At 43.8% G+C, this 25106-nt stretch overlaps 1 protein-coding gene across 6 annotated transcripts in view; it reads right to left on the bottom strand.

The window, feature by feature from the left end:
* Nucleotides 1-25106, bottom strand: part of BRCA1 (BRCA1 DNA repair associated) — a 72342-nt gene that overhangs the window by 33109 nt on the left and 14127 nt on the right. For 5 of the 6 annotated variants that reach the window (XM_061590179.1, XM_061590178.1, XM_061590180.1 and 2 more), the window contains 4 exons: nucleotides 21158-21206; nucleotides 10445-10569; nucleotides 5369-8554; nucleotides 1155-1240 (listed from right to left, as the gene is read on the bottom strand). In XM_061590179.1, coding sequence (XP_061446163.1) covers nucleotides 1155-1240; nucleotides 5369-8554; nucleotides 10445-10569; nucleotides 21158-21206 — 3446 coding nt within the window. The remainder of the gene's footprint in view (nucleotides 1-1154; nucleotides 1241-5368; nucleotides 8555-10444; nucleotides 10570-21157; nucleotides 21207-25106) is intronic. The other variant, XM_061590183.1, reaches the window with a different exon arrangement.

Here is a 25106-nt window from a genome sequence, read left to right as displayed (position 1 = left end):
GGGAGTTGGGAGTCCAACAACATAGGCAGGGCATCATGTTGGCGACCTAAACGTTCTTGCACTCCTCCCTTCCATGCCCTTAGCCAAAGCTAGTATGATGCCAGCCAAAACAGTTGTCCTGTATGTCAGGACTATTATACCAAATACTTCCTCTCCACAGTGGACTTTCTTTTTGGGGTTGTGGTGCCTAACAGAGGCACTCTTCTTTGTGGTGACTCAAACCATTATTCCAGGTCAATCAAAAGATCCATGAAGGGCAGAATGGAGCGCACTAGGGATAAAATCATGGCCAGTTTTGTGAAGTTTTGCAGTGCTCTGACTCCCTTTCCTACCATGACAATTCAAGAAGTGGAGGTGTGGAGAAGAGAAGAACCTTTCAGAAGCTTGAGGTAAAAAACAGATTAGGAACTGAGCTCTAAGAAAGTCCTGTTGTCTCAGAGGAGGTAGGTCCAGGAGGAGGAGGAGATCCTTCTACCTGAAAAGACCAAGCATCTTAATAAGAATGATGGCCTTGTCTACTAGCCCAATGCGAGGAGTAAGCCACATAAGGATATCCTACTCCACTGAAGGATGGTCAGCTTGCAACAGTAGGAGACAGACAAAAAACAGCTTGTTAATACATGCCAAGAGTTATGTTGGGAGAGTTGCAAGAGAGCCAATGGCAGAAATCTTGCCTATATCTTGATGTAAAAACTTCCTACTCTCAAGGGACAAATGGCATAACACAGGGCCCAACAGACTGAATTACAAATAAAAAAGGTCCAGCTCATCACTTACCTCTGTGATGAACTCATTAGCACTGGCAAGTCATTCTAAACCACATCCCCCACATCTGCAATATGGGGATAATAATACTGACCTACCTTACAGGGTTGGTAAGTATTTACTCATGGACATCTTTGGATAGAGCACTAAAAATGACTTTACCTAGCTGCTCCTCATGGATTCAATATAGCTTATTAAATCCAGTCTGGACCAATCAGCTCTCAAAGGCCTCCAGTGACAAAGGTTCAACTATTGTCCCAGTAAGACATCTGGTTTCGGTATGCTACAAGCTTTCAAAAAACTCTCCTCTCACCAGATCCTCTTCCCTTGCTGCAGTTTGTCTGTGTCAAGTCCTTCACAACCATGTCTGAAAGTGCATTATTTCATACCTGTGTGGTGAGAATCTCATTCTGGGAGGACAGGCCCAATGAATCCCCCAAGCAGCTAGCTTCACTGTCATACTCCATGGTTTCACCTTCAAAAGACATACAAAAAGTAGAACACAGAGAGAGTTCCTAAGCAGGGTTCAACATACTACCCCAGAAAGAAAGAGGGAAACTATGGCAGAAAGAGCAACGAGAAGCGATGAGAAAGTTTTCCTGCAGAATAAAAACTTGGGCTGACAGCACACAGATAAGATGCAGCAGTGGGGTAAAGATATATTTTGAATCCCTAGGTGCCAGGGACAAATGCTTACACATCTAGAGTTATTCAGTGTTAGGAATGACAGCACTGTCAAGCTAAGTATAAAAATTTGTTATGTGCCTTCAAGTCGACTTCAACTTATGGCGACCCTATGAATCAGAGACCTCCAAAAGCATCTGTCGTGAACCACCCTGTTCAGATCTTGTAAGTTCAGGTCTGTGACTTCCTTTATAGAATCAATCCATCTCTTGTTTGGCCTTCCTCTTTTTCTACTCACTTCTGTTTTTCCCAGCATTATTGTCTTTTCTAGTGAATCATGTCTTCTCATTTTGTGTCCAAACTATGATAACCTCAGTTTCATCATTTTAGCTTCTAATGATAGTTCTGGTTTAATTTGTTCTAACATCCAGTTATTTGGTTTCTTTTGCGGTCCATGGTATCCGCAAAGCTCTCCTCCAACATCACATTTCAAATGAGTTGATTTTTCTCTTACCTACTTTTTTCACTGTCCAACTTTCACATCCATACATAGAGATCGGGAATACCATGCTCTGAATGATTCTGACTTTTGTGTTCAGTGATACATCTTTGCATTTGAGGGCCTTTTCTAGTTCTCTCACAGCTGCCCTCCCCAGTCCTAGCCTTCTTCTGATTTCTTGACTATTGTCTCTATTTTGATTAATGACTATGCCAAGGTACTGATAATCCTTGACAAGTTCAATGTCCTCATTGTCAACTTTAAAGTTACACAAATCTTCTGTTGTTGTTACTTTAGTCTTCTTGACGTTCAGCTATATTTCCTGCTTTTGTGCTTTCCTCTAACTTTTATCAGCATTCGACTCAAATCATTACTGGTTTCTGCTAAGAGTATGGAATCATCTGCATATCTTAAATTATTGATATTTCTCCCTCCAATTTTCACACCTCCTTCATCTTGGTCCAGTCCCACTTTCGGATTAAACAAATAGGGTGATAAAATACACCTATCTCACACCCTTTCCGATTGGGAACCAGTCGGTTTCTCCATATTCTGTCCTTACAGTAGCCTCTTGTCCAAAGTATAGGTTGTGCATCAGGACAATCAGATGCTGTGGCACTCCCATTTCTTTTAAAGCATTCCATAGTTTTTCATAATCTACACAATCAAAGGCTTTGCTGTAACCTATAAAGCACAGGGTGATTTTCTTCTGAAATTCCTTGGTCAGTTCCATTTTCCAACATATCTTTGAGATATGATCTCTGGTGCCTCTTCCCTTTCTAAATCCAGCTTGGACATCTGGCATTTCTCGCTCCATATATAGTAAGAGCCTTTGCTATAGAATCTTGAGCATTACTTGCATGGGATATTAAGGCAATAGTTCAATAATTATTGGATTCCCTAGGGTCCCCCTTTCTTTGGAATTGGGATGTATTATTGAACACTTCCAGTCTGTGGACCATTGTTTTAATTTCCGTATTTGTTGACAAATTTGTCAAAATTTCGACAGAATCAGTCTCAGTAGCTTGTAGAAACTCTATTGGTATGGCATTTGTTCCTGGTGATTTGTTTCTTCCAAGTATTTTAACAGCAGCTTTCACCTCACATTCTAAAATTTCTAGTTCTTCATCATACGGTTCCTCCGTGAATGCATCTGTTATCCTTGCATCTCTTTTATAGAGTTCTTCAGTGTATTGTGTCCATCTTCCTTTTATCTCAGTCAGTCAGCGTGTTCCCCTGTTGATTATTCAACATCCCTACTCTTGGTTTAAATTTCCCTTTAATTTCTCTAATCTTTTGGAATAGGGTTCTTGTTCTACCCTTTTTGTTGTCCTCTATTTCTTTACAATAACTATTGTAGTCATTCTTTTTGTCCCTACGTACTAGTTGCTGTATTATTGCATTTAGGGTTCTAACAGTGTTTGTCTTCTTTTGCTTTCCTTCTATCTTTAACCATTTTAAAAGTTTCATCAGTCATCCACTGAGGTCTTTCTCTCTTTTTAACTAGAGGTATTTTTTGCATTCTTCCCTGATAATGTCTCTAACTTCAATCCATAGTTCTTCTGGTTCAATATCAACTAAGTTTAAAGCCTCAAATCTGTTCCTTATTTGATTTTTATATGCTTCTGGAATGTTATATAAATTGCATTTTGGCATTATGATTGCTTTGTTGTTCTTCTTTAGCTTTACTCTGATTTTCGATATTACCAGTTCATGATCTGTACTGCAATGTGCTCCTGGTCTTGTTTTTGCAGAAAGTATGGAACTTCTCCATCTTCTGCTATCGATTATATAATCAATTTGATTCCTATATTGACCATTTGGTGATGGCCATGTGTACAGTCATCTTTTTGGTTGCTCAAAAATGTGTTTTCAAGAAACAAATTATTGGCTTCACAGAATTCAGTAAGTCTTTCTCCTGCTTCATTTCTATCTCCTAAGCCCCATTTCCCCACAATTTCTAGTTCTTCTTTGTTCCCTATTCTTTTGCATTCCAGTCCCCCATGATTATCAGAACATCTTGTTTTGGTGTGTGATGAATTTCTTCCTATAGTTCTGTGTAAAATCTCTCCAACTCCTCTTCTTCTGTGTTGGCCGTTGGAGCATAGACTTGGATGATGGTTATGTTAATAGGTTTCCTGTTAAATCTCATTGATATCACTCGCTCAGACCTTGCATTATAGCTCCTAATTGCCTTTGCTACATCACTGCTCACTATTAAAGCAACCCCGTTTCTTCTTAATTTCTCATTTCCTGTATAAAATATTTTGTGGTTCCCTGACTTGAAGTGTCCTATTCCCGTCCATTTTAATTCACTCACGCAAAGTATTGTAATGTTGATGCGTTCCATTTCTTGCTTGACAATTTCTAACTTTCCTTGGTTCATGCTTCTCACATTCCATGTTCCTATTGTGTGCATTGTACAACTCTGGACTCTCCTTTCACATCTGTGCTTTATTAGTCACAGTGGTGTCATTAGTCACAGTGCTACTCACACTTGTCCATTGTTCTTCCCCAGTAGCTTGTTGAGTGCCATCTGACCTGAGGATCTCATCTTCCAGCACTATCTCGTGTTGTATCTTGGATACTCTGTTCATAGGGTTTTCATGGTAAGAGGTATTCAGAGGTGGTTTACCATTGCCTTCCTCTGATGCATCTAGCCTGGTGTCTCAGCTTTGACCATTCCGCCTTGAGTGTGACTCCTGACGGCACATGTATCTATAACTGCCACTTGGTAACAGCATTTGTATATATATACATATGAGCAGTAAAGTCTCAGAAGGAATGGTTCTTCAGAGCACTTTGAGAGTAAAAGAATTAAACTTGTTTATTTACTCCTCTGAATTTGCTTTCAGAAGAAAATAATGCTTCTTTATGTGGTTTGACCATCTGAAGGATTTTAATAAACAGCTCTTGAGAAACTAAAGTCTGTCTTAGAAAGACTGTCTGAGAATCGTTCCAGACAACCAGTATTTCTGACACTTTAGATTGAGGGATTAAAAACAACAACACCTCAATCTGTAAACAATGCAGCAATAGGTCTAAATCCTTTTTAAAGCCATTGATCAAAATTGTATCTGAAGGCCATGAATTCCACAGGTTCAATTATGCGTGATGAAACCAGTTATCGAAATCCATCTATATTCCTCTTGAAATTACAGGGATATATTTGCACATTTCAGTAATGTTTTATTTTTAAAAGGAGATGGTGCACTCTTGCTATAGGTTATTGGAAAAAGAGGGGTAGGGAACTTTTTTTTTCAGACCAAGGATGATATTCCCTCATGGCTAAACTTTTGGGGGCTACATGCCATTGATGGATGGGGCCATCTCACATGCTCTCTCTTAGACGCACACACACGCTGCAGCACAGGAACAGCTTATTTTCAGCTGAGCTGGTAATAAGAGGCAAAAGGGAGAGGATTCAAGGTGAAGTTAGGCATTTTAAAATTAAATTAAATAATAATCACAGATTTGTACCTAAATTGGATTCTGAATTCACATATTCTTGCTGTCCATCCTTCAGTTGCTCAGCATATCTGGAGACTTTATCCCTGGGTTGAATGGCTTTTTTATTCCCGCTGACAGTTGCCAGATTTTCGTTAGAAGTGGGAGCTGGAGTCAAATGTCTTGAATCATGAGGCCTGCTGCTGAAGTCCTCAGATACATGTGACTGGAAAGAAAACAAATTAACAGAGCATTCCGACTCCTGACTTGGAGAGACATCATCGTCTTTGGTTTTCAGGTTACTTTTGCTGCTACTCTGCAATGCTAGCATCCCTTCTGATGTCTCCTTTTTCACTGGTTCCAATGTTCTTGCCGATTTACCAAATATCAGAGCCTGAAAGCATGGCAATTCTTCATCTTCACTGGAATGTTCCTCTTCTGAGGATGGTAGCTTCTGCACTCGTCTCTGGCGTGCCCAAGCAAGGCTTTTACAGTTCAACTTGGAACTGCTTTTGTTGCTGTTGTCCAGGTCGCTCTCAAGGGTGGGTTGCTTGTTGGTTTTAAGAGACACAGCCAAATTATCTTTCCTGTCTATTTCCCTAAGGTTAGGTGAGCCTTTAGGCGAGCCTTCGTTTCTGATGACAAGGCCTAATAAGCCCTCTGGTGTCTCTGACAACAGCTCAAAGCCATGGGACTCCTCCTCAGTACATTGTTCCAAATTCTTTCTGGGAACCAAACACTTAGGAACACCTGTGCTGGAATTATCGGTTGCTTCTTCTGTGTCACTGTTCAGTTGCTTTTGTTCCACATTGTTTTCACCATGAATGCAGCTGAATTCAGGATGTGGTAGCTGACATGGCTGTATGGATTCTGGCTGGGAGCTTAATGCCAGGCCTTTGTTTTCAGTGCTTTCAGATCCTGCTCCTTGAGAGTGGCCTATACTAGTGCTTGTCTCATTAATGGCACCTAAACTGGTGCTTTGGAAGATATCATTTCTCCAGACACTTTGGCTGCCACTGCTGCTGCTGCCATTTGAGTTTGCAATTTCTCCCCCCATTTTGGGGAAGGCTCTCTTTTTAGTTGCTAGTTTTTGACTTTGCAGATGCCTTTCACCCTTGGCATTCCTGGTGGCTAATAGCTCTGGTGTAGATGGATGATCTGGGAATGGATCTTGTGAGGCAAGCTGGGGGTGCTCAGTTCTATCTGGGAAACTGGAGGTGCAAGATGCCAATCTTTGGACAGAGCTGTTCACCTCACAGGCAAAAGCTTCTCTTCTCTCCTCACAACACCTATTGATGAGAGTTGATTTCTTCAAACAGTCAACGTTTCCATCTTCCACCCATCCATTGCTTGGTTCTTTTTGAATTTCTGTAACAGATTCCTTTACTGGTCTTGGATGCAGCAAGAATGACCGGCGTTTGCAGCCACTGAACATCTTCCGCATGAAGTTTGTATCCAGTTCACTGTCATCAGTTTCTGGGTTCAGCTCCAAAGTTCCTGTAGCTTTATCATATGTTTCAGGGGGCTTAAAGCTTCCCATCACATTCCCTGTGCATAACCCACCCCCCTCTGGTGTCTGGGGACACAACACACTTTTCCCAGTTTGGTGTCCTACCATGAACTGTTTGTCCTCAGAAGTAGTCTGCTCCACCTCTGGAGAAGCAAACTGAAGAAGTGAGCAGCTATCTTGGGAATTTGCACTGGGAACATTGCAACAAGGACCATGGCTGTCTGTGGTTTGCTCAACATTCATCTGAGGAGAGGTTGCAGGGTTAGCACAAGCTCCATTTGCATTATCTTCCATGTTTATCAAGCTGGCATCTGACCAAGATATGTCCTTCTGTGGCCTGCCATGGAACACACTGGGGTCGCTTTCTGCTGTGGAAGGAGTTGGCATGTTTCCTGCGTGAGACCACCTACATTTCTTCTCTTTCTCATTCATCTGTTTTATTCCTCTCTTTACTGGCTCACTTCTCCTCCAGGCTCCTTCTGGCTGCAACTGAAGTCTCCTGCTTCTCCTGACTTGTACCTGGCCTACGCCTACTACCTTTAACTCATCATCAGTCTGTACGTTTGCCTTCTTGGATGACCTGGCACTTCTGTCCACAATCAATTGCAATGCACTAATTGGCTTGATTATTTGTCTACTTCTCTTGCTCAAAGTGTTACTTTTTTCCTTTAGATTTTTAAGGTTTGATTCTGGCAATTTGTGGCATACACTCAGAGATGTTTCACTACCATCAGCTTCCAAAACTGACACCCCTTCCTTGACAGGAAGTTCAACTGGCAACTTAATTTCCTTTTGATCTCCCACAAGGCTCTCATCTCCAAGAGCTTTGCCATCCTCTTCCAAAACATTGTCTTCATCTCCACCAGGCTTATTTCTATTGACTTGCATATCTTGCCTCCTGGTGAAGTCAACTGGGGTCAGTTCTGATGAAGCCTTCCTTTTTTGCATTAAGATTCGTTTTATGGGTATATCACAGGATTTTGAATTCACAGCAATGCCTTCCTTTGCTTGGATCTGATTTGTTTCCCTCTCATTCCAAAGGAGGTTTGACTTGCGTTCCCTCTTGTATGTTCTCCCAAATATTTTATCTTCTATTTTAGAGGCAGCTGGTTTGGACAGAGACCTGTCACCTTCACATTCTACTGTGAACACCCCCTGGTCTTCCATCAGCAGTTCAGTCTTCTGGGAGACAAGAGAGTCTGCATCTGACAAGTTTGGGTCCTGATCTACTTCCTCTGTGTGGATATCCTGCAGAGAGCTAGGAGAAAGGACCTCCTTGCTTTTAGAAAGCCACTCGTTGACTTTCTGGATGCTCCGTATCAGTTTCTTCCCAGATACTTGACTCAAAGAACTATCAGGTGAAGTATGTGACTGTGGCAGCTGTTCCTCATTTTCATGTAGGATGTAACTTATTTGTGCACTTCTAGAAGGCAGCTCCATGCTAGCCTTTTCTGCATCATTATCAACCTGTTTATCTGCAGTGGGCTTTGCAGCTTCACCAACCAATTGTGCCATACTGAGTAAACAGCAAGAACCATCCTCCTGTATAGAACTGGCGTTCCTCTCAGGTTGCCCCAAGCAAGGATCAGGAAAAGACAAATCCTGACTCTTTCCCACAGCAGCATTCTTCTCAAGAATTTCTAAGTTTTCAGTGTTGGCTAGAGTTCCTTTCGTGCTTCCAAGCCCTTCTTCCAAGAAACCATGCACTCCTGAAAATGGAAGAGCTTAGAAATGAGATTGGTTTACCTCTGACACTATCTACCTTTCTTCACTGCTACCCTTTCCCAGCACCAATTATGTTAGCCCAGGCCCTGTTGCCCCTGTCCTAGAAACTCCATTCTTGGTTGAGCTATCCTGCCCCTACTTTTAGCTTCCCAGAATAGAAGCTGTTTCTTTCATGAATAAGCTGGAATCAGGTGCTGGTGCTGGGACTCCCTGTGACCATGCACAGAGGTGTCTACAATACTTTTCCTGGCTAAGAATATATGTACTGATAGCTCCAATGTAGCCAGTATACCAATACTAGCCCTTCGTTGTTCTTTTCTTTTCCTGCTAAACAAGTTTACCTTTCCTTGCTTTACTCAAGTCATTTACTATAGCTGTAGGTATCCCAACAGCTTGTTAATATCCTTATTACTAAACAGGTATTGACATTTACAGACCACTTTTCCATATGCATGCTTTAGAACTGATAAAACCAGTATCTGCCATCATGAGCAAACTATGGAAAAATAGACCCAGCACAGAGCTTTCTTTCTTTCTAAAAAAACAGTTTTCATGGATATAGGAAAAGACACATGGGATCCTTTCTGCTAAAAGCATAAAAAGCAGCTTCTATAAAGGCAGAATACATATTTTCAGGTGTCCCCCCCTCCCTTCCCACAAATGCTGAGTTATGGAAAGGACAGAAGAGAAATTATAATATTACATGTATTTTCATTTGAACTACTGGAACTAAGTGCCAAACTACTGTCACATGCAATACATCTTTTTTAAAAAGTGGGCTTAAGCTGGTCACTTCTTTTCTTTTGCAGGAAAAGAAGCCACATGGGGTCCCAATGTAGGCCTCATGCTAAAAATCCCCGCTTCCCAGCTGCTAACACCATCTTCAGACACACACAGCAACCAAAGGGGGGTATTTAGTGAGAAACTCATGAAAGGCCCCCATCTGTATCAAAATTGTGGCTTGGATCAGGACTTCACACAGCTGTTTTTCCTTCAAAATAAAGAGAGTCAGCTTAAGCACATTTAAAAAAACCTGAACGTGTAGTTTGGCCCTAGAATCTGAACATCACAAAACAAAAACAAAACAGCTTTTGAAGCTCATTTTATGATAGAGATTAGAGCTACAAGCTTTAATAAGTGTGATAAATCAACTAAAGCATTAATAATTTTTTTTTAAGCAGACTAGTTTATTCTAAAGAAGTGGTAGCATTTTTTGGTTTGTCTTCAAAATACTCTTATCTCAAAGGGCAAACTGCCACCTTTATTCAAGATACTAAAAAAAAAAGGCACCTCTGCATAGGCTTGCAATATAGCTGATCGGCTAAAGGATTATTTATCTAGAATATAAAGAACCACACAACTAATTCCTTTAGTCCAAATAAGCTTTGGGTTAGTATTCTTGTTAGCAGCCACTTCCCCCAGTCACTCCACACTGCATGGCAACCACTTTGGAAACACAAGGTATTCTGGTTACAACTTGATTCATCTGGGGGAAGAGTTTGATGTTCAAAACAGAAAATTCCCCTGGATATTGTCAAAGTCCTTAGGAATTTCTAAAGAGCTTTTTGGATCTCACTGCTCTTCAGCTAGCAACAGTATAAGTCAGTAAATGTACAGCTAAGAAGAGAACTGGCTAGTCAAGTTTGCTCTGCAACATCAGGAGGAAACTTGCCCACCTGTCCAAGACTGTAACACTCACTGCTTCAGCAGGTCATAAAAATCAGACCCAGAAAAAGTGTATTAGCCAAACTTCACAAGACACAAGTAAACCACCCAGAGTGGTGAACAGAGCCTGACTGATGGCAGGGCATTTGGATTCTTGTTCTAAATGTTCCATCTGTATATGAGTGCAATCTGGAGAGAAATCTTCATACCTAGGATATTGAACGCTTCATCTTCAACACTTGGTTCGGGAAGCTCCACATCACAAGGGCTTTGACTTTGATTCTTGGCACACCCTTTACCAACTTGAGAAAGAGAACTACTTCTGAAACCCACACTGTGAAGAACAGTAAAACAAGAATATCCAGGTGACCAAATGATTAACTGTTGACAGCCTCTTAAAATCAGGCTCAAGCCATTAGGACTTTACAACACTGGTATCAAGAATCCTAACTCAGAAGGTTGAAGGAACCCAGAGCAGTTACTGCAGCATTGGTATAGCACTTCCATCTATTGCCTTGGGGGGGGGGGCAGGAAGAGAGCTAAGGAAAAAATCTCTCTAGGGTCTTGGTTGGCAATCTGTTTTGCCAGACAACCACTGAGAATGCCCTCTTGTTTCCAGGTCTGTCAGTTCAGAGAGATAAGGAGAGGAAAGGGGGGGATCTTTCAAGATGCTCACATTACTGTTTTAAACCCTAAACAATGTAGGCCTCAAATATCTGAAAGACTGCCTCCTTCCCTACAGTCCCTCTCAGGTGTTAACATCAACAGATGGGGCCCTCTTGATAGTTTCATTACCCTCAGAGGTTCGGTGGGATGGTGGCCCAGGAGAGGGCTTTCTCTGTGGCAGACCCCAAGTTATTGAATTCCCTCTCCACAGAGGTATGTCTGGCACCTTCATGACAGTTTCCATCATATGCTGAAGATGCACCTGTTTACCTGGCTTTTGACACTCAAGATATATATTTTTAGGATTCACCCTATTCTTTTTATTGTATTCACTTTAAGCTGATTTTAATGTTGTAGTTTAAATTTCTGTAACCCACCCTGGGGCTTGTGGTGAAGGGCAGGTAAGCAAATGAATAAATAATTAATTAATTAATACAGTTTCTCCTTCTCCCATTCTTCCAATCCGTTTCAAAAAAAATTCAGAAGTGAGAAAAGACCAACAATAGAAGGGGGAAATAGCAGATGGCATTTCCCAAGTGACTAGAGCTGTTTCAGTGGCTTTTGTTGTTATGTGCCTTCAAGTTGATTTCGACTTATGACAACCCTATGAATCAGCGACCTCCAATAGCATCTGTTATAAACCACACTGTTCAGAACTTGTAAGTTCAGGTCTATGGCTGCCTTTATGGAATCAATCCATCTCTTGTCTGGCCTTCCTCTTATCAGTTGGCAAATTCCATCCTAAGGACTTCTGTGGCCAATTAGGATATAACAAGGGACAGCCTCCTTGGCCCATCCTTTTTAAACTTCCATTAACAGAGACTTTAGCAGCTATGGGCTGAAGCAGCGTTCATGCCTCAATTCAACATGTGTCATAAGCGCTCCAGGCTAGGCTCTAGAATCATAGCCACCACTGGAGTCAGTTGCTTCTGGAAGGTTACCCCTTTGAGTTGCCACAGAGAAGTAGTGAGGGATGCCCCTCCTTTTGTCTAACTCTGTTTCTAAACTGTAGTCAGAGGGCAGGGCTTTTTTTGGTGGTGGTGGGGTATCATGGCTCTCCTGTACTGTAAACTATAATGGGTGTGTGCCTGGTTAAGAATCCTATAGCCTGCTGGTCCTTCTCTTTTAGCTTAGTTGGTTTTAGGGTGGATAAGGTATATTGGCTTCTAGAGTAGGGAGCATTTATTTGTGAGAAAAGCTGGGGTGGCCAACTTATGGCCCTCCTGAAGTTGTTAGACTACGCCTCCCACCAGCTCCAGCCAGCATGACCAATAGCAACATCTGTAGGGCCACAAGCTAGCCACTCCTGGACTAAAGTATGTGATACGCTTTGTCATCCCAAACTATTACTGAAATGTTTATAGCGTAGGAATTTATTGTTTTAATGTTTATGAATTTTATACAGCTTTAAAACTACCCCCACACAGCATCACAGAGATGTTAAAGATTCATGCACAGCACCAAAGACGGCGGCAAAGAAAGAAAAAAAACCTACTAAAAATTCTCCAGCAGGGAGAGAGAGTAGCAAAGGTCTCAGTGACTCATCATAGAGCTGCAACTGCCTTTTCTGACCTTGCTACAATGGAATAAGCTATTGCAGTATACATGCGCTTTGCAAAACTGGATTTGTGTGGCTCTGTTCTCTGTTGCCTTGTCATGGGAGCAAGAGAGTCAAATTTTAATTCGCAAGAGGAGCAAGGGGCAGACAGCCATAAGAGAATATAGTTCTATTATGTTTCACCTAAAGAATACCAAATGACCCAGTGAAAGCAAATCAACGTGGCACATTCAGTCCTCACAATGACTCTCTAACCTTCCCTCCCGTTTTCAGTGATCAACCCTTGGCCCTGGCATGAGGCTCTGTCATCTCCACTTCCTGCTTCATTCCCTCCTTTCTTCAGTTCTCAGTCTTTTCCGCATCTTTCCCTTGCCTCTGCCTCCTCTACCCAATCTTCCTTCATGAGCCGGTTTCTGAACCCACACCCCCTTTTTCAAGCTGTTTTGCCACTGCATCCTTTCCCTATGCATCTTCCTAGCCAGAATCCCTGCAGAACCGGAGGCAATGGTGGGGAGATAGTATTCTGAAAGGCAAAAGCTCCACATTTCTTTCTTCGTACAAGGAATTATGGCAAGGATAGCCAATGTGGCACCCTCCAGATGTTTTGTACTACAACTCCCATGACACCAGGCCATTGACTATGCTGACTCATGCTGATGGGAGTTATAGTCTAAAACATCTGGATGGCACCATGTTGAGTAACATTAGATTAAGAGATTGCTACTACATTTCTACTTAGCATGTGAGGGGAAAAACGTCAAAGAGAAATTTCTGGAAGAGTCTATCTGTTTAGATGAACAGTCCAGGAAGAGGGATTTAATGAAGTTAGTTGCAACTTTAAACGCCTCAGGTCAATCTAGTTCAATTGCCTCCTTAGAACCACTTCTAAACCAAATCCGGTGTTAGGCTGCATGCAGAAGCCTCATGCTTCATTGACTTGCATGCAGATATGTTGCATTTTAAAATATCAAACAACTCAATTAAAATGCATTTTTACATTAAATCATAACATTTATATAACTAGCAAAAAACCATAATTTGCAAATTAGGGTTTTCAGATTTGTGGAACTGGACATAGCAACCCTATTCTGCCTCAATTTAAAGCAAGGCAGGCATACAAAATTTAAACTGCACTAAATGGAAGAAGCAGTAACAAAACCATTTTACATTCAGGGAAGAACAGTCAGATGTATAAAGCTGTTTTTTAATGTAGCCTTTAAAAGGTTACTCCCCCCATCCCCGCAATATTGTGGGTAGAACTTATGGCTCAAAGAAGGTGGTCATGTATTTCCTTCACGTTCTGCCCTCCCCTTCTCACAATGCCTGCAAAGAGCTCAGTGAGGAACAAGCAGCTAATGGGCAGCAAAGCAAGCAACTCTGCACGTTCGGCCTTACTTTTTTACTGGATTAGCAGCCCTAGATGTATGCCCAGTGGTGGCCTTTGTTTTGTTCCATGGAACTGAGCATAATACAGCCACCAAACATGTTCAGGACTGCCTGTATATCAAGGGATTACAGTACTCTGACTTTTTGCTGCATCAGCACAGGAATAAAATGGAGAGTACTGTAATCTCTTGTCTTACACCACTCTTAGTTTACAGAAAATCCAAGCAAAACCACTGATTATGTCATGAGCTTTCATATGCAATAGATTTATTCACCAGAAGCTTGGACAAATAACACATTTTCATCCCCAAAGGGCTCTAACCTGGATTGAAAACTAAACAAATATATTGATGCATAATTCATATAAGTCACAGATGTCTGCTTTGCATAGCACAGAATACTGAAGGGTTTTTCCCCATTCACAGAGTACACACAGTCCTAATTATGTTCTATTATGACTGTCACAATTGACCAAGAGAGCCCTGCTGAGGACACTATGTATGTACTAACTTAATTTTTAAAAAAATTCTCAAGGACATATGGACCAAATTCAAATGTAACAAACCATGGCTTGTTACATGCACAAGTCACAAGATGCTACATGCCCACTCCCTTTTGTGTGCTAAAGGAGACTTAAAGCTTCTACTCCTGGTTAAGTACAAACCATGGTTGTTGCTGGCTCTGAACGGCAAATGGTGGTTTGTTCAAAATTTGTTAACAAGGCAAGTTGTCAAACAAAGATAACATCCTGCCTTGTTAACAAATTGTGGTTTGGACAGTCAACACTTACTGAGTTCAACCGTAGCAATAACCATGATTTGTTCTTAACCAAGAATGGAGGTTTTAAACCTCCTCTCCTTGTGTGTGAGCCCAAACTTCATGGATATAACAAACCATGTTTTCTTATGTCTAAATTGGGCCATACAGAGACACTTCCAGTAGCTGCTCCACTGCACTGTGAATTCAGCAGAGGCAGTTTAAAATCTGTCGCAAGTAGTTGGGATGGAACAGTTTGTTCTTTCCGTAAATGGTATTTCTTCATGGATGACAGAGGTCTCCACATGGGTACTGTAGCTTCCCCTACAGCTCAGAGACAGAAAACGCTTCAGCAAATGTTTTTTGCTCCTCCCTTATTGCTGAGGCTCAGTTTCATTCTTGTGAAGCTCCTATAACAGCCTCAGTTGAACGGAAAGAATATAATGGGGGGGGGAAACGCAACAGTTGTTAAGAAACAGAACAACAGTTAACGACTAGAGAACATGCCCAGGCAAATGAGGAGTCGTGGCACTCAGTGACACCGTCCCATACTGCCAGCCAGATATTAGGGAGGGCCGTGGAGACCTCGTCATCCATGAAGAAATACCATTTACGGTAAGAACAAACTGTTCCTTCTCTCATGGATGACAGAGGTCTCCACATGGGACGTACCAAAGCTACGACCTAGGGCGGGTCAGATGGAGGCAGGACCTGTTGCAGGACTCTGCGACCAAAGGAAGCCTCGGCCGAGAGGTCAATTTTATAATGTCGTGTAAATGTAGAAGGGGACGACCAGGTAGCTGCCTTGCATATTTCCTCTATGGAGGCATTAGTGGAGAAAGCCGCAGAAGTAGCAGCTGATCTAGTGGAATGAGCGGTAAGATTTAACCGAGAAGGTAGGTGTAGGGCTTCGTATGCCAGAGATATGCAAGCTCGAATCCACCTTGCCAAAGTATTACGTGACACCTTCTTTCCCAAGGTAGGGGGATGGAAGGATACAAACAGGGCATCACATGTACGAAAAGACTCAGTTCTATTAATATAGACTTTAGAGCACGCCTAACGTCTAATGAGTGCCACGCCTTCTCTCTGGGATGAGAGGGGTTAGGACAGAAGGAAGGTAGGATGATTTCCTGCTGCCTATGGAAGGCAGAGTTAACTTTGGGGACAAAGGCTGGGTCAGTCCTCAGCACTACTTTGTCTTTGTGGAACATACACAGATGTTTTTGGATTGAGAGGGCTTGCAACTCGGACACCCTGCGTGCCGTTGTGACAGCCACCAGGAATATCAATTTGAAAGATAGGACTCTTAGAGGAACAGATCCCAGCAGCTCGAACAGAGGTTTTTGGAGAGCGCTAAGGATGGTATGCAGGTTTCATGACGGAAAGCGATGTAGTACTGGAGGAGCTAAGGCAGTGGCTCCCCAGAGGAATCTTTTGACAAGAGGATGTGCCGCCAGGGACGTAGCGCTGTTGGGAAGTAATATAGATGACAGACCAGACGCTTGCCATTTTAAAGTGTTGGGCCGCATGCGCATTTGTAAACCTTCCTGCACCTGTGTAACCACTGCCGACTCTGGAGGGATGTTGTGCTTGGCGCACCAGGAGGAAAAAGCCTTCCATGTCGACTGGTAGCTTCGAATGGTGGAAGGGCGCCTTGCTGACAAGATGGTATTCACTACTGCAGGGGAAATACCTAGTGTTAACAGTGACTTGTGCTCAATTTCCATGAGGCTAGCCTGAGCCATTGTGGGTCTGGATGTAGCAGAGGAACTTGGTGGAGTAAGTCTTGACGCTCCGGAAGGTGAAACGGTGGGCTCTGTGCCAGTTGAACGATGCCTGAGAACCAGGGACATCTCTGCCAATAGGGGGCTACAAGGACCACCTGAGCTGCTTCTGCTCTGATTTTCTTTAGGACTCTGGACAACAGAGGAGTTGGTGGAAAGGCGTAGAGTAGGCCTTGTGGCCAGCTTACCACCAATGCGTCCTGTTTCTCTGCTCCGCAACTTTGGAACCGGGAGAAGAATCTCTTTGTCTGATGGTTGTCATCCGACGCAAACAGGTCTATTTTGAATGTGCCAAAATGTGCTTGGAGGGACTGAAATACTTCCATATTGAGGGACCACTCACCCGGAAAGAGCTGCTGTCGGCTCAGCCAATCTGCTGTTATGTTTAAGCGACCCTGAATATACTCCAATGAGACTGATGACAGGTGTTGCTCTGCCCATAGGAGCATTGAGGTCAACTCGAGGTTCAGGGACTTCGAGCGAGTACCTCCTTGTTTGATCAGGTGAGCGCAGGTTGACGTGTTGTCTGTGCGTATGAGGATGTCTGGGAATACAAATATGGCTGCAAAGTGACGAAGGGCCAGGTGTGCTGCCCGTAACTCTAGCCAGTTGATGTTCTTGGTCGCTTCTACTGACGACCAGCAGCCTTGAACTTATTGGCCTTGGCAATGCGCTCCCCAGCCCTGGAGGCTTGCATCGGTGGTGATGACTGATCGAGGAGGATCCTTCTTTAGGTTCTTTGTCTCCATCCACCAGGTAAGCGAATGCTTGACTGGGCTTGGAAGGAGAACTTGACGGTGGGTGCGAAGTGCAATGTCGGATTGAAAACGTAGGAGGAAGGTCTGGAGTGGGCGGGAGTGCAAGCGTGCCCATGGAATAATCCCTATAGCTGAGGCCATCATACCTAGTAGTTTGGCAAGCAACATCTCGTCTCCTGACTGACGTTGCAACAGAATGGATGCTAGGGTGGCAATCTTCTGGATCCTCTCTGGTGACAGGGAGATGAACTGTCGTGCCGTGTCTAGTGTCGCCCCCAGGTGGAGCAGCTGTTGAGAGGGGTTTAGATGACTTTTTTGGGAATTTACTAAGAAGCCGTGATTCCTCAGGAACATTAGTGCCACCTGCACATCATGTTGAGCCTGAAGGAAGGAACTGGAGCAGATGAGGAGGTCGTCCAAATACGGGTAGATGTGCAGCCCTTGTATCCTTAAACCCACCACCAATGTCACCATGACTTTGGTGAATACTCGTGGAGCCAACGCTAGTCCGAATGGTAAAGCCTTGTATTGAAAATGGCTTCCGTTGTAGCAGAAGCAGAGTAATCGTCGGTGTGGCAGGGAGATAGGGATGTACAGGTAGACTTCTTTTAAGTCCACTGACGCAAGGAAGTCTTGTGGAAGCAGAGCCTCTCGTATGGACGTGAGGGTCTCCATCCTGAACTTTCTCTGGATTACAAACTGATTTAAGAATTTGAGGTCGAGTACCGCATGCCAGGATCCGTCCCTCTTCCCGACCAGGAAGAAGATGGAGTAAAGCCCTGAGAAGAGCTCTCCTGAGGGCACTGCCTCTATGGCAGAAATAGCCAACAGGTGGTGAATTTCGTTTAAGATTGCTTGGTGCTTTTCCCTGGATTTGGCTATGGGGGAAGGAAGGAACCTGGTGGGCGGGTACTCCATCAGTTCTATCCGGTACCCTTCCATGACAATGCTTAACACCCACTTGTCCTGGGTAGTGACTTGCCATTGGGAGGCATATTGGCTTAGACGACCTCCTGCCGGCAGTATCAGCACTGAGTCAGAAGTACTGTTGGTTCTGATGACCTTGCCTTGTTTGATTGGAGGATCTGGAGGCGGAGCCCTGAGGCTTCTGTGGAAATCTCTGCCTATTCCAGTAGGAACGGCCACTCTTAAAGTCACGACTTCTGGTTGTGAACCTGAAGCCCCGAAAGGACTGGAAGGGCTGAAAAGAAGAGCCAGGGCGCTTGTACATACGTTTATCATCTCGCTTCTGTGTCGGCATCACTTTCTTTTTATCCCTGGTTTCCACCAGAACCTCATTTAATGTGTCATTGCCAAAGAGCTTGGTGCCTGAAAAAGGAACTGAAGCGAGATTGGCCCATGAAGCTGCGTCCACATCCCAGTGGTTAAGCCATAGATGTCTTCTAGCTACCACTGCAGCTGCCATTGCTCTGCAAGAAAATTGGGAAGAGTCCATTGTAGCATCGGCTATAAATGCGAGTGACCTAGATACCTTTAGTAGAGTCTTCTTGAGTCTAGCAGGGTCTCTGTTGGGATCATCCATGAGGTCCTCTACCCATAGCAATGCTGCTCTGGCAAAAACAGAGGCCGAAGTGGAAGCACGTATTGATAGAGCATTAGCCTCATGAGAGCACTTGAGAGCCACATCTGACTTACGCTCAGAAGGATCTTTGAGCTGCGCATCTCCATCCCGTGGCAAGAGCGCATGGGAAAGTAGAGCAGATATAGGCCCATCCACAGCTGGAATGCAAAGCTGGTCCATGACCTCAGCATCTAGGAGATAAAACTTATTGGCGTAGTTAATACCTTTCCTGCATTGAAGAGGTCAGTCCCACTCTAACCTCATAATGTTTTTAAATGAGACTGGCAATGGCATACACCTAGTGGAGGGTTTTGGTACAGGGAGCACCAGCGCACTCTTAGACAAGGGTCCCTGCTGTTTTTGCGCGACATATAAATCCAGAGCTGCCACTACCTTATGAAATAGAGGGGCAAAATGAACATCTACAAACAGCCTAAGTGACTCAGTGTCATCCGTATCTAACCCTTCACTCCATTCCCCCTCTTCAAGGTCTGGTTGTCTGTCCTCATCAGACTGAATGCCCTCTAGAGTGAGCCCCTGCTGTGTGATATGGCCTCTAGCAAAAGAATGCAGGGAGGGGGAAGATGCCCTATCGTTGCGCACTTGAAAGCCTTTTAGGGGCTGGAGGGAATACATCCACATTTTCCCGTAGTGAGGGGGAAGGCCTTTTGGATGCCCCGCTGCTTGCTAATTCCGCAGCCAGATCCCCAATCATAGCTTCCTTAAGCTGTTGTAAAACAGCAGGGGAGAGCAGGTCAAAAAGCAAAATCTGCTGCTGATGGTGCATTGTGTTTAGACCAGATGGCAGGGTGGGGTTAATACACATGCTTTGAACTGGGGAATCATACCGCCTTAGTTCGTCTTCTTCTGATGACAGTCAATCCAGCTTCCTAGACGTGTAAGCAACAAGGCTCTGGAGAGCGCGGGAGCCATGTTCGAGACAGGGCATTAGCACTAACAATAGGCGGGGGAAAAGGGGGAACATCCCCGGTTCTTCCTGTAGGAACCGCCTGTGCCACTCCAGCTTCCAAAATGGCAGGCGCTCCGCAATCCAAAATGGCGGCCGCCACATGGTCATCCGTGAAAATGGTGGGCGCCGCACCGCAACAGGCTGACATCGGCTCCACTATAGGCCCCGCTAACAGGGGAGAAGGATCAGTCGACTCACTATCACAAGTAGGCCTGTGGGGTTCTCGGGAGTCCATCCACGAAGAGGTCCCTTCTAGAGGATCATCTCCGCCAATAAGCAGCCCTTGCTGAGCATTGGCAGGAATCTGGACCGGGCGGGAACTGACCACAGCCTTAGCCGAGTACTGCCTGGTCTTTTTAGAGTATTTCTTCTTCTTTAAAATGCCACTCCCCGTTTTATCCATGTCTTGCATGGAGTAGAATGGCAGAGGGAGAGACAAGTCGAATGGACCCACAAAAGAGTAGGAATGACTAAGAGGTAAGTAGGATTTTTTTTAAAAAAACACTGAACAGGTAAAGAGAGAAGTGATCAAATACAAATAGATAGGGAAAAGGTGGGATTAGACACCACAGGGAGGAAAGAAGCTAGTCTAGAGAGGAAGACAGCCAAGTAGGATGTGCTCCGAGCTGAGACAGGAAACGAAACTGAGCCTCAGCAATAAGGGAGGAGCAAAAAACATTTGCTGAAGCATTTCCTGTCTCTGAGCTGTAGGGGGAGCTACAGTACCCACGTGGAGACCTCTGTCATCCATGAGAGAATAAGCAGGTGCATACTATTTATTTTTTGCCATTTATAATTAACATAGTGACATCTTCTGAGACTTATATATGAGGGCAGATTAGGATAATGAATGAATTAATAATCCACTTCACAGGGTCTTGGTCTTCAAAGTAAACTAGAAGTCAACAACTGGTGATCCCAGGGCTGAATCAAGCTTTCTCAGCAATACCACCCCACACCCTGTCACTTCTCCTTCCCATCCACATTTTCATAAATAGCCCAGGGAAAAGAAGGTGGAGAAACAATAAACTTTCCACACAGAAAACATAGGCAGCAAGGAGAAGACCTACAAGCAGCCATTGCTTCTTCAGACAACTTCTCTTCATAAGATCCTGTGCCCATCCTTCTTCTCACCCACATTTATTGATTTATGTATTGCCTATTGTAAATTGTATTGTTTTTATTGATGTATTTTTATATTTGTGTTTTTTTGTAAGCCGCCTTAAGGGCCTTTTGGCCAAAAGGCGGGGTAGAAATAAACAACAGTAATAATATGCTACAGGTAAACTAGGTATGATCATTTTTTCCTCTTACCTGTACAGCACAGCTGCAATTCACTGATCCAGAGGGCCAGTAACACTACGTATTAAAGTATCTGATATCCCCCAAGATGCAGCAGGGGAAATGATAAATGCTGCAAACACAGAGGATACTAACAAATTGAAATGGCTGTACTCACCACCTGATTGCATCTGCCTTCTTAAACACATCTTCAGGTGAGTCTGATCCTTAAATGAACAAGGTTTGCTGTTAGGACCCCTGACAGACAGGGGATTCAAAAGCCACAATCAGCATTGCTAGCTAGAGTACAGCAAGGTCACTGTTCAGAGACTAGGGCTTTTCCTCAAATATTTATTTATTTATTTATTTATTTATTAAGCTTATATCCCGCCCAACTAGCAATAGCTCTCTGGGCGGTAAACAGCAGAAAAATACAATAAATACAATAAGAAAAACAATACAATGCAAAAATCCAATTAAGTTATATTAAGTTAAAAAATACAGTTAAAATGCTTTGGGAAAGAGGAAGGTTTTAACTTGGCGCTGAAAAGATGACAATGTTGGCGCCAAGCAGACCTCCTCGGGGAGACTATTCCACAATTCGGGGGCCACCACTGAGAAGGCCCTAGATCTTGTCACAACCCTCCGGGCTTCAGTATGAGTTGGAACCTGGAGGAGGGCCTTCGTAGCAGAACGTAGTGTACGGGCCGGTTCATAGCGGGAGAGGCGTTCCGACAAGTATTGTGGTCCCGCGCCGTACAGGGCTTTATAAGTCAATACCAGCACTTTGAATCTGGCCCGGAAGCATATTGGTAGCCAGTGCAAGCGGGCCAGAACAGGTGTTATATGCTCGGACCGTTTGGTCCTTGTCAACAGTCTGGCTGCCGCATTTTGCACTAGCTGTAGCTTCCGGACTGTCTTCAGAGGCAGCCCAACGTAGAGCGCATTGCAGTAATCCAAACGTGAGGTTACCAGAGCATGTACAACTGATGTAATATTTTGTAATATTTTACAAATATTTGTAAAATCCAGGTTGACTGAATAAGCAAGAGTGCTCAGAAAAATATTTCAATCGAAGATATCTGCTGGCAAGGAGCCCATTGCAATGTGAACAGTGTACTACTTGGATCAGGGCACCTGGATCAGGGCCCAGAAAAGGAAAGTATGGACAGGATCTGGTCTAGGATACCAAGGCAGAGAGCTGGTATCTGTAAGCCACTGTAAGCAATAAACCATGGCTTACCATGAACAAACATTACTCCTGCTTTGGTCTATCCTGCTTGGAACTGGGAGAAACACCAGAGCTTGTGGTCTGATTTCTCTAAAACAAAACCACAAGTAGAAGCCAAGGGTCGTTCTTGGCTTTCCACTCCAGATGTTTGGGAGAAAAATCATGAATGCTGGTTCACACATATTATGCTAAGCCTTGTGGTTTGCTTTTCCCAGCTCCAGACAGGGTGGAGCAAAGTGCAAGTAATTAAGCAGCATGCACTAACACACCCCTCATTCACAGTAAGCCATAGTTTATTGCTTACTGTGATGCACAAACCAGGCCATTGAAACCTGAGGTGAGGGGCAAGGTAAGAGGTGCGACTGGATGGTAATTAAGAATAGATAACAGGCTCAGGAAACAGCTCGTTGAAGTGTTGGAGAAGGCAAGCAGAGCCAATGCGGTCTAAGTGTACACTGACCCTAAGATTTGTCTCTTGTCTGTGTTTTTAAAATTCCAATCTGTTTCTGAGTAGCTTTGGGATCCAACCCTTAGTGTGTAAAATGAAGTTCAGTGTTCTTCATTTACTCTTATAGCGAATCTGAAAACATCTGTAACTTTTTTCTCTTTTGGCAGAAGCCAATGAAATATGCAGGCACAGAAGCCTCTCCATAATTAATTATGCCTGTCAAATTACAGGCAGGAACCTCCAGGAGTTTTTGTGCAAGCAACTTTAAAGTTTTGCTTTTTTAAAACGAAGGTAAAGTCCATAACTTTTTCATTTGCTGCCACAATTGGCCTAACACACCAAAATCCGTATTAGTTTCATATTTTCAAGGGAGGGTCTTTTGCTCTTTTTCATTTAAAAAAATTAAGAGGTGACTGAGCGGTGTGTATTTTTGTTTGAACATTTTTAAAAAAACTTTAGTAACTTCACACTGGCCAGCTTAGCTTTCTGGTGCTCATTTGTGTTCTCCAGTAGGTATTACAAGGTAAGACTTTCCAAAATGTTGTCTGTGGAGTGCCAAAGAGCTCTGGAGTGTTTCCCTCCCTCCCCCAAGCACAGCACTGGATGATTTTTTAAAATAAGTTAAATGAAGCTTTTGATTTTTGAAAACATTTCCTGCTGCGATGCTTAAACAAAAAAATTATCCAGAGCTCTTCAGTGCTTCACCAGCTCTCCCCATTTGGCTTGCAAGGCTGTTTTGTCCAAGCCATGCCTGCCTGTCCATCCTCTGACATCAGGCACAGGATAGGTAAAGTCATGGCTGAAAACAGCACCAAATTCAAGCCACTGGATTTGTTCAACTGCTGAATTTGGCAGTTTGGATTTGGAACTGACTGAATTTGGTGTCTTTCCCTGTCACACTGGTTTCAGCAGGGATTGGATACACTCAGGAGCTCCTGAATGCTCCCAAGTGCATATAATCCCTCCTGCAATCAGTGCAACAGGACAAGGCACCAAATTCAAACAGTGCCAGTGGCAGAAGATCTGCTTTGCATGCAGAAGGTTCCAGATTAAATCACTGGGGGGATGAGGTTTCAGACCCTTGACCTCTTAATTGTGGAGTGCCACAGGGTTCTATCCTCTCCCCATGCTATTCAACAACTATATAAAGCCACTGGGAGCTATCATCAGGAGTTTTGGGCTGCAGTGTCACCAATATGTGGATGACACTCAGCTCTATCTCTCATTTAAGTCCTCACCAGAGTTGGCTGTGGATACCATGTCCAAGTGCCTGGAATCCATAAGTGGATGGATGGGAAGGAACAGGCTGAAACTAAACCCCGACAAGACCGAAGTGTTGCTAGTGGGAGACAGGAGAAGGTTGGGCAATATAGAACTGGTGCTTAATGGGGTTAGATTACCACTGAAAGACCAGGTCCGCAGCCTTGGGGTCAATCTTGACTCCCAGCTGTCCATGGAGGCTCAGGTTTCGGCACTGAGCCGGGCAGCGTGGTATCAATTATATCTGATACGGAGGCTACAGCCCTACCTTCCTGTCCATCTGCTCCCAGGGGTGATACATGCCCTGGTCTCCTCCCGCTTAGACTACTGTAATGCGCTCTATGTGGGGTTGCCCTTGAAAACAGTCCGGAAATTACAGCTGATACAGAATGCGGCGGCACGTTTGATTAAGAACAGCCGTCGCCGTGATCATATCACCCCTGTGTTAGTAGATCTACACTGGTTACCAGTTGTTTACCGGGCCCAATTCAAGGTGCTGGTGTTGACCTTTAAAGCCCTATACGGTTTTGGCCCAGTTTATCTGAAGGAGCGCCTCCAGCATCACCAATTATGCCGCCTGACAAGATCAGCCACACAAGACCTTCTCTCAGTCCCACCAGTTAAAACAGCTAGACTGGTTCGGACTAGAGAGAGGGCATTTTCGATTGTGGCCCCCACCCTCTGGAATTCCCTTCCTTTCGACCTTCGTCATGCCCCCTCCCTGATAAGTTTCCGCTGAGCCCTGAAGACCTGGCTGTTTAGACAGGCCTACGGGATCTCTGGGGTGGGTTAGTTTTAATGCTGTTGATTGACTGATTGATTAACTGGTAGAGTGGTGTTTGGTTAATTATTGATTGTGGTTTTACTGGTTTTATATTGTATTTTATTGTATCAATGTACGTCGCCTAGAGTGGCCGTTAATTCGGCCAGATAGGCGACTCATAAATAAAATTTTATTATTATTATTATTATGGTTAGAACATTAGATTTGAACGTGGCAAGGGTTCAGACCCCTGTTCAATTATATCCAGTAAGTAGTCTTGTACAAGTTGGAGCAGTAAGGAACGGAACCTGCCGTATAAACGGGGCCCGCCTGTACAGAGATGCAACTGCCAGGATTGATCTTTTTCAACAGAAGACACAGGATAAGTATTACTGTATTACTATTGCTGCTGTTCTCAGTGACCC

Source organism: Rhineura floridana, chromosome 11 (assembly GCF_030035675.1).
Source record: "Rhineura floridana isolate rRhiFlo1 chromosome 11, rRhiFlo1.hap2, whole genome shotgun sequence".
Classification (NCBI taxonomy): domain Eukaryota; kingdom Metazoa; phylum Chordata; class Lepidosauria; order Squamata; family Rhineuridae; genus Rhineura; species Rhineura floridana.
The sequence above is the reverse complement of the archived record's forward strand: the minus strand, read 5'-3'. Positions and strand labels throughout refer to the sequence as shown.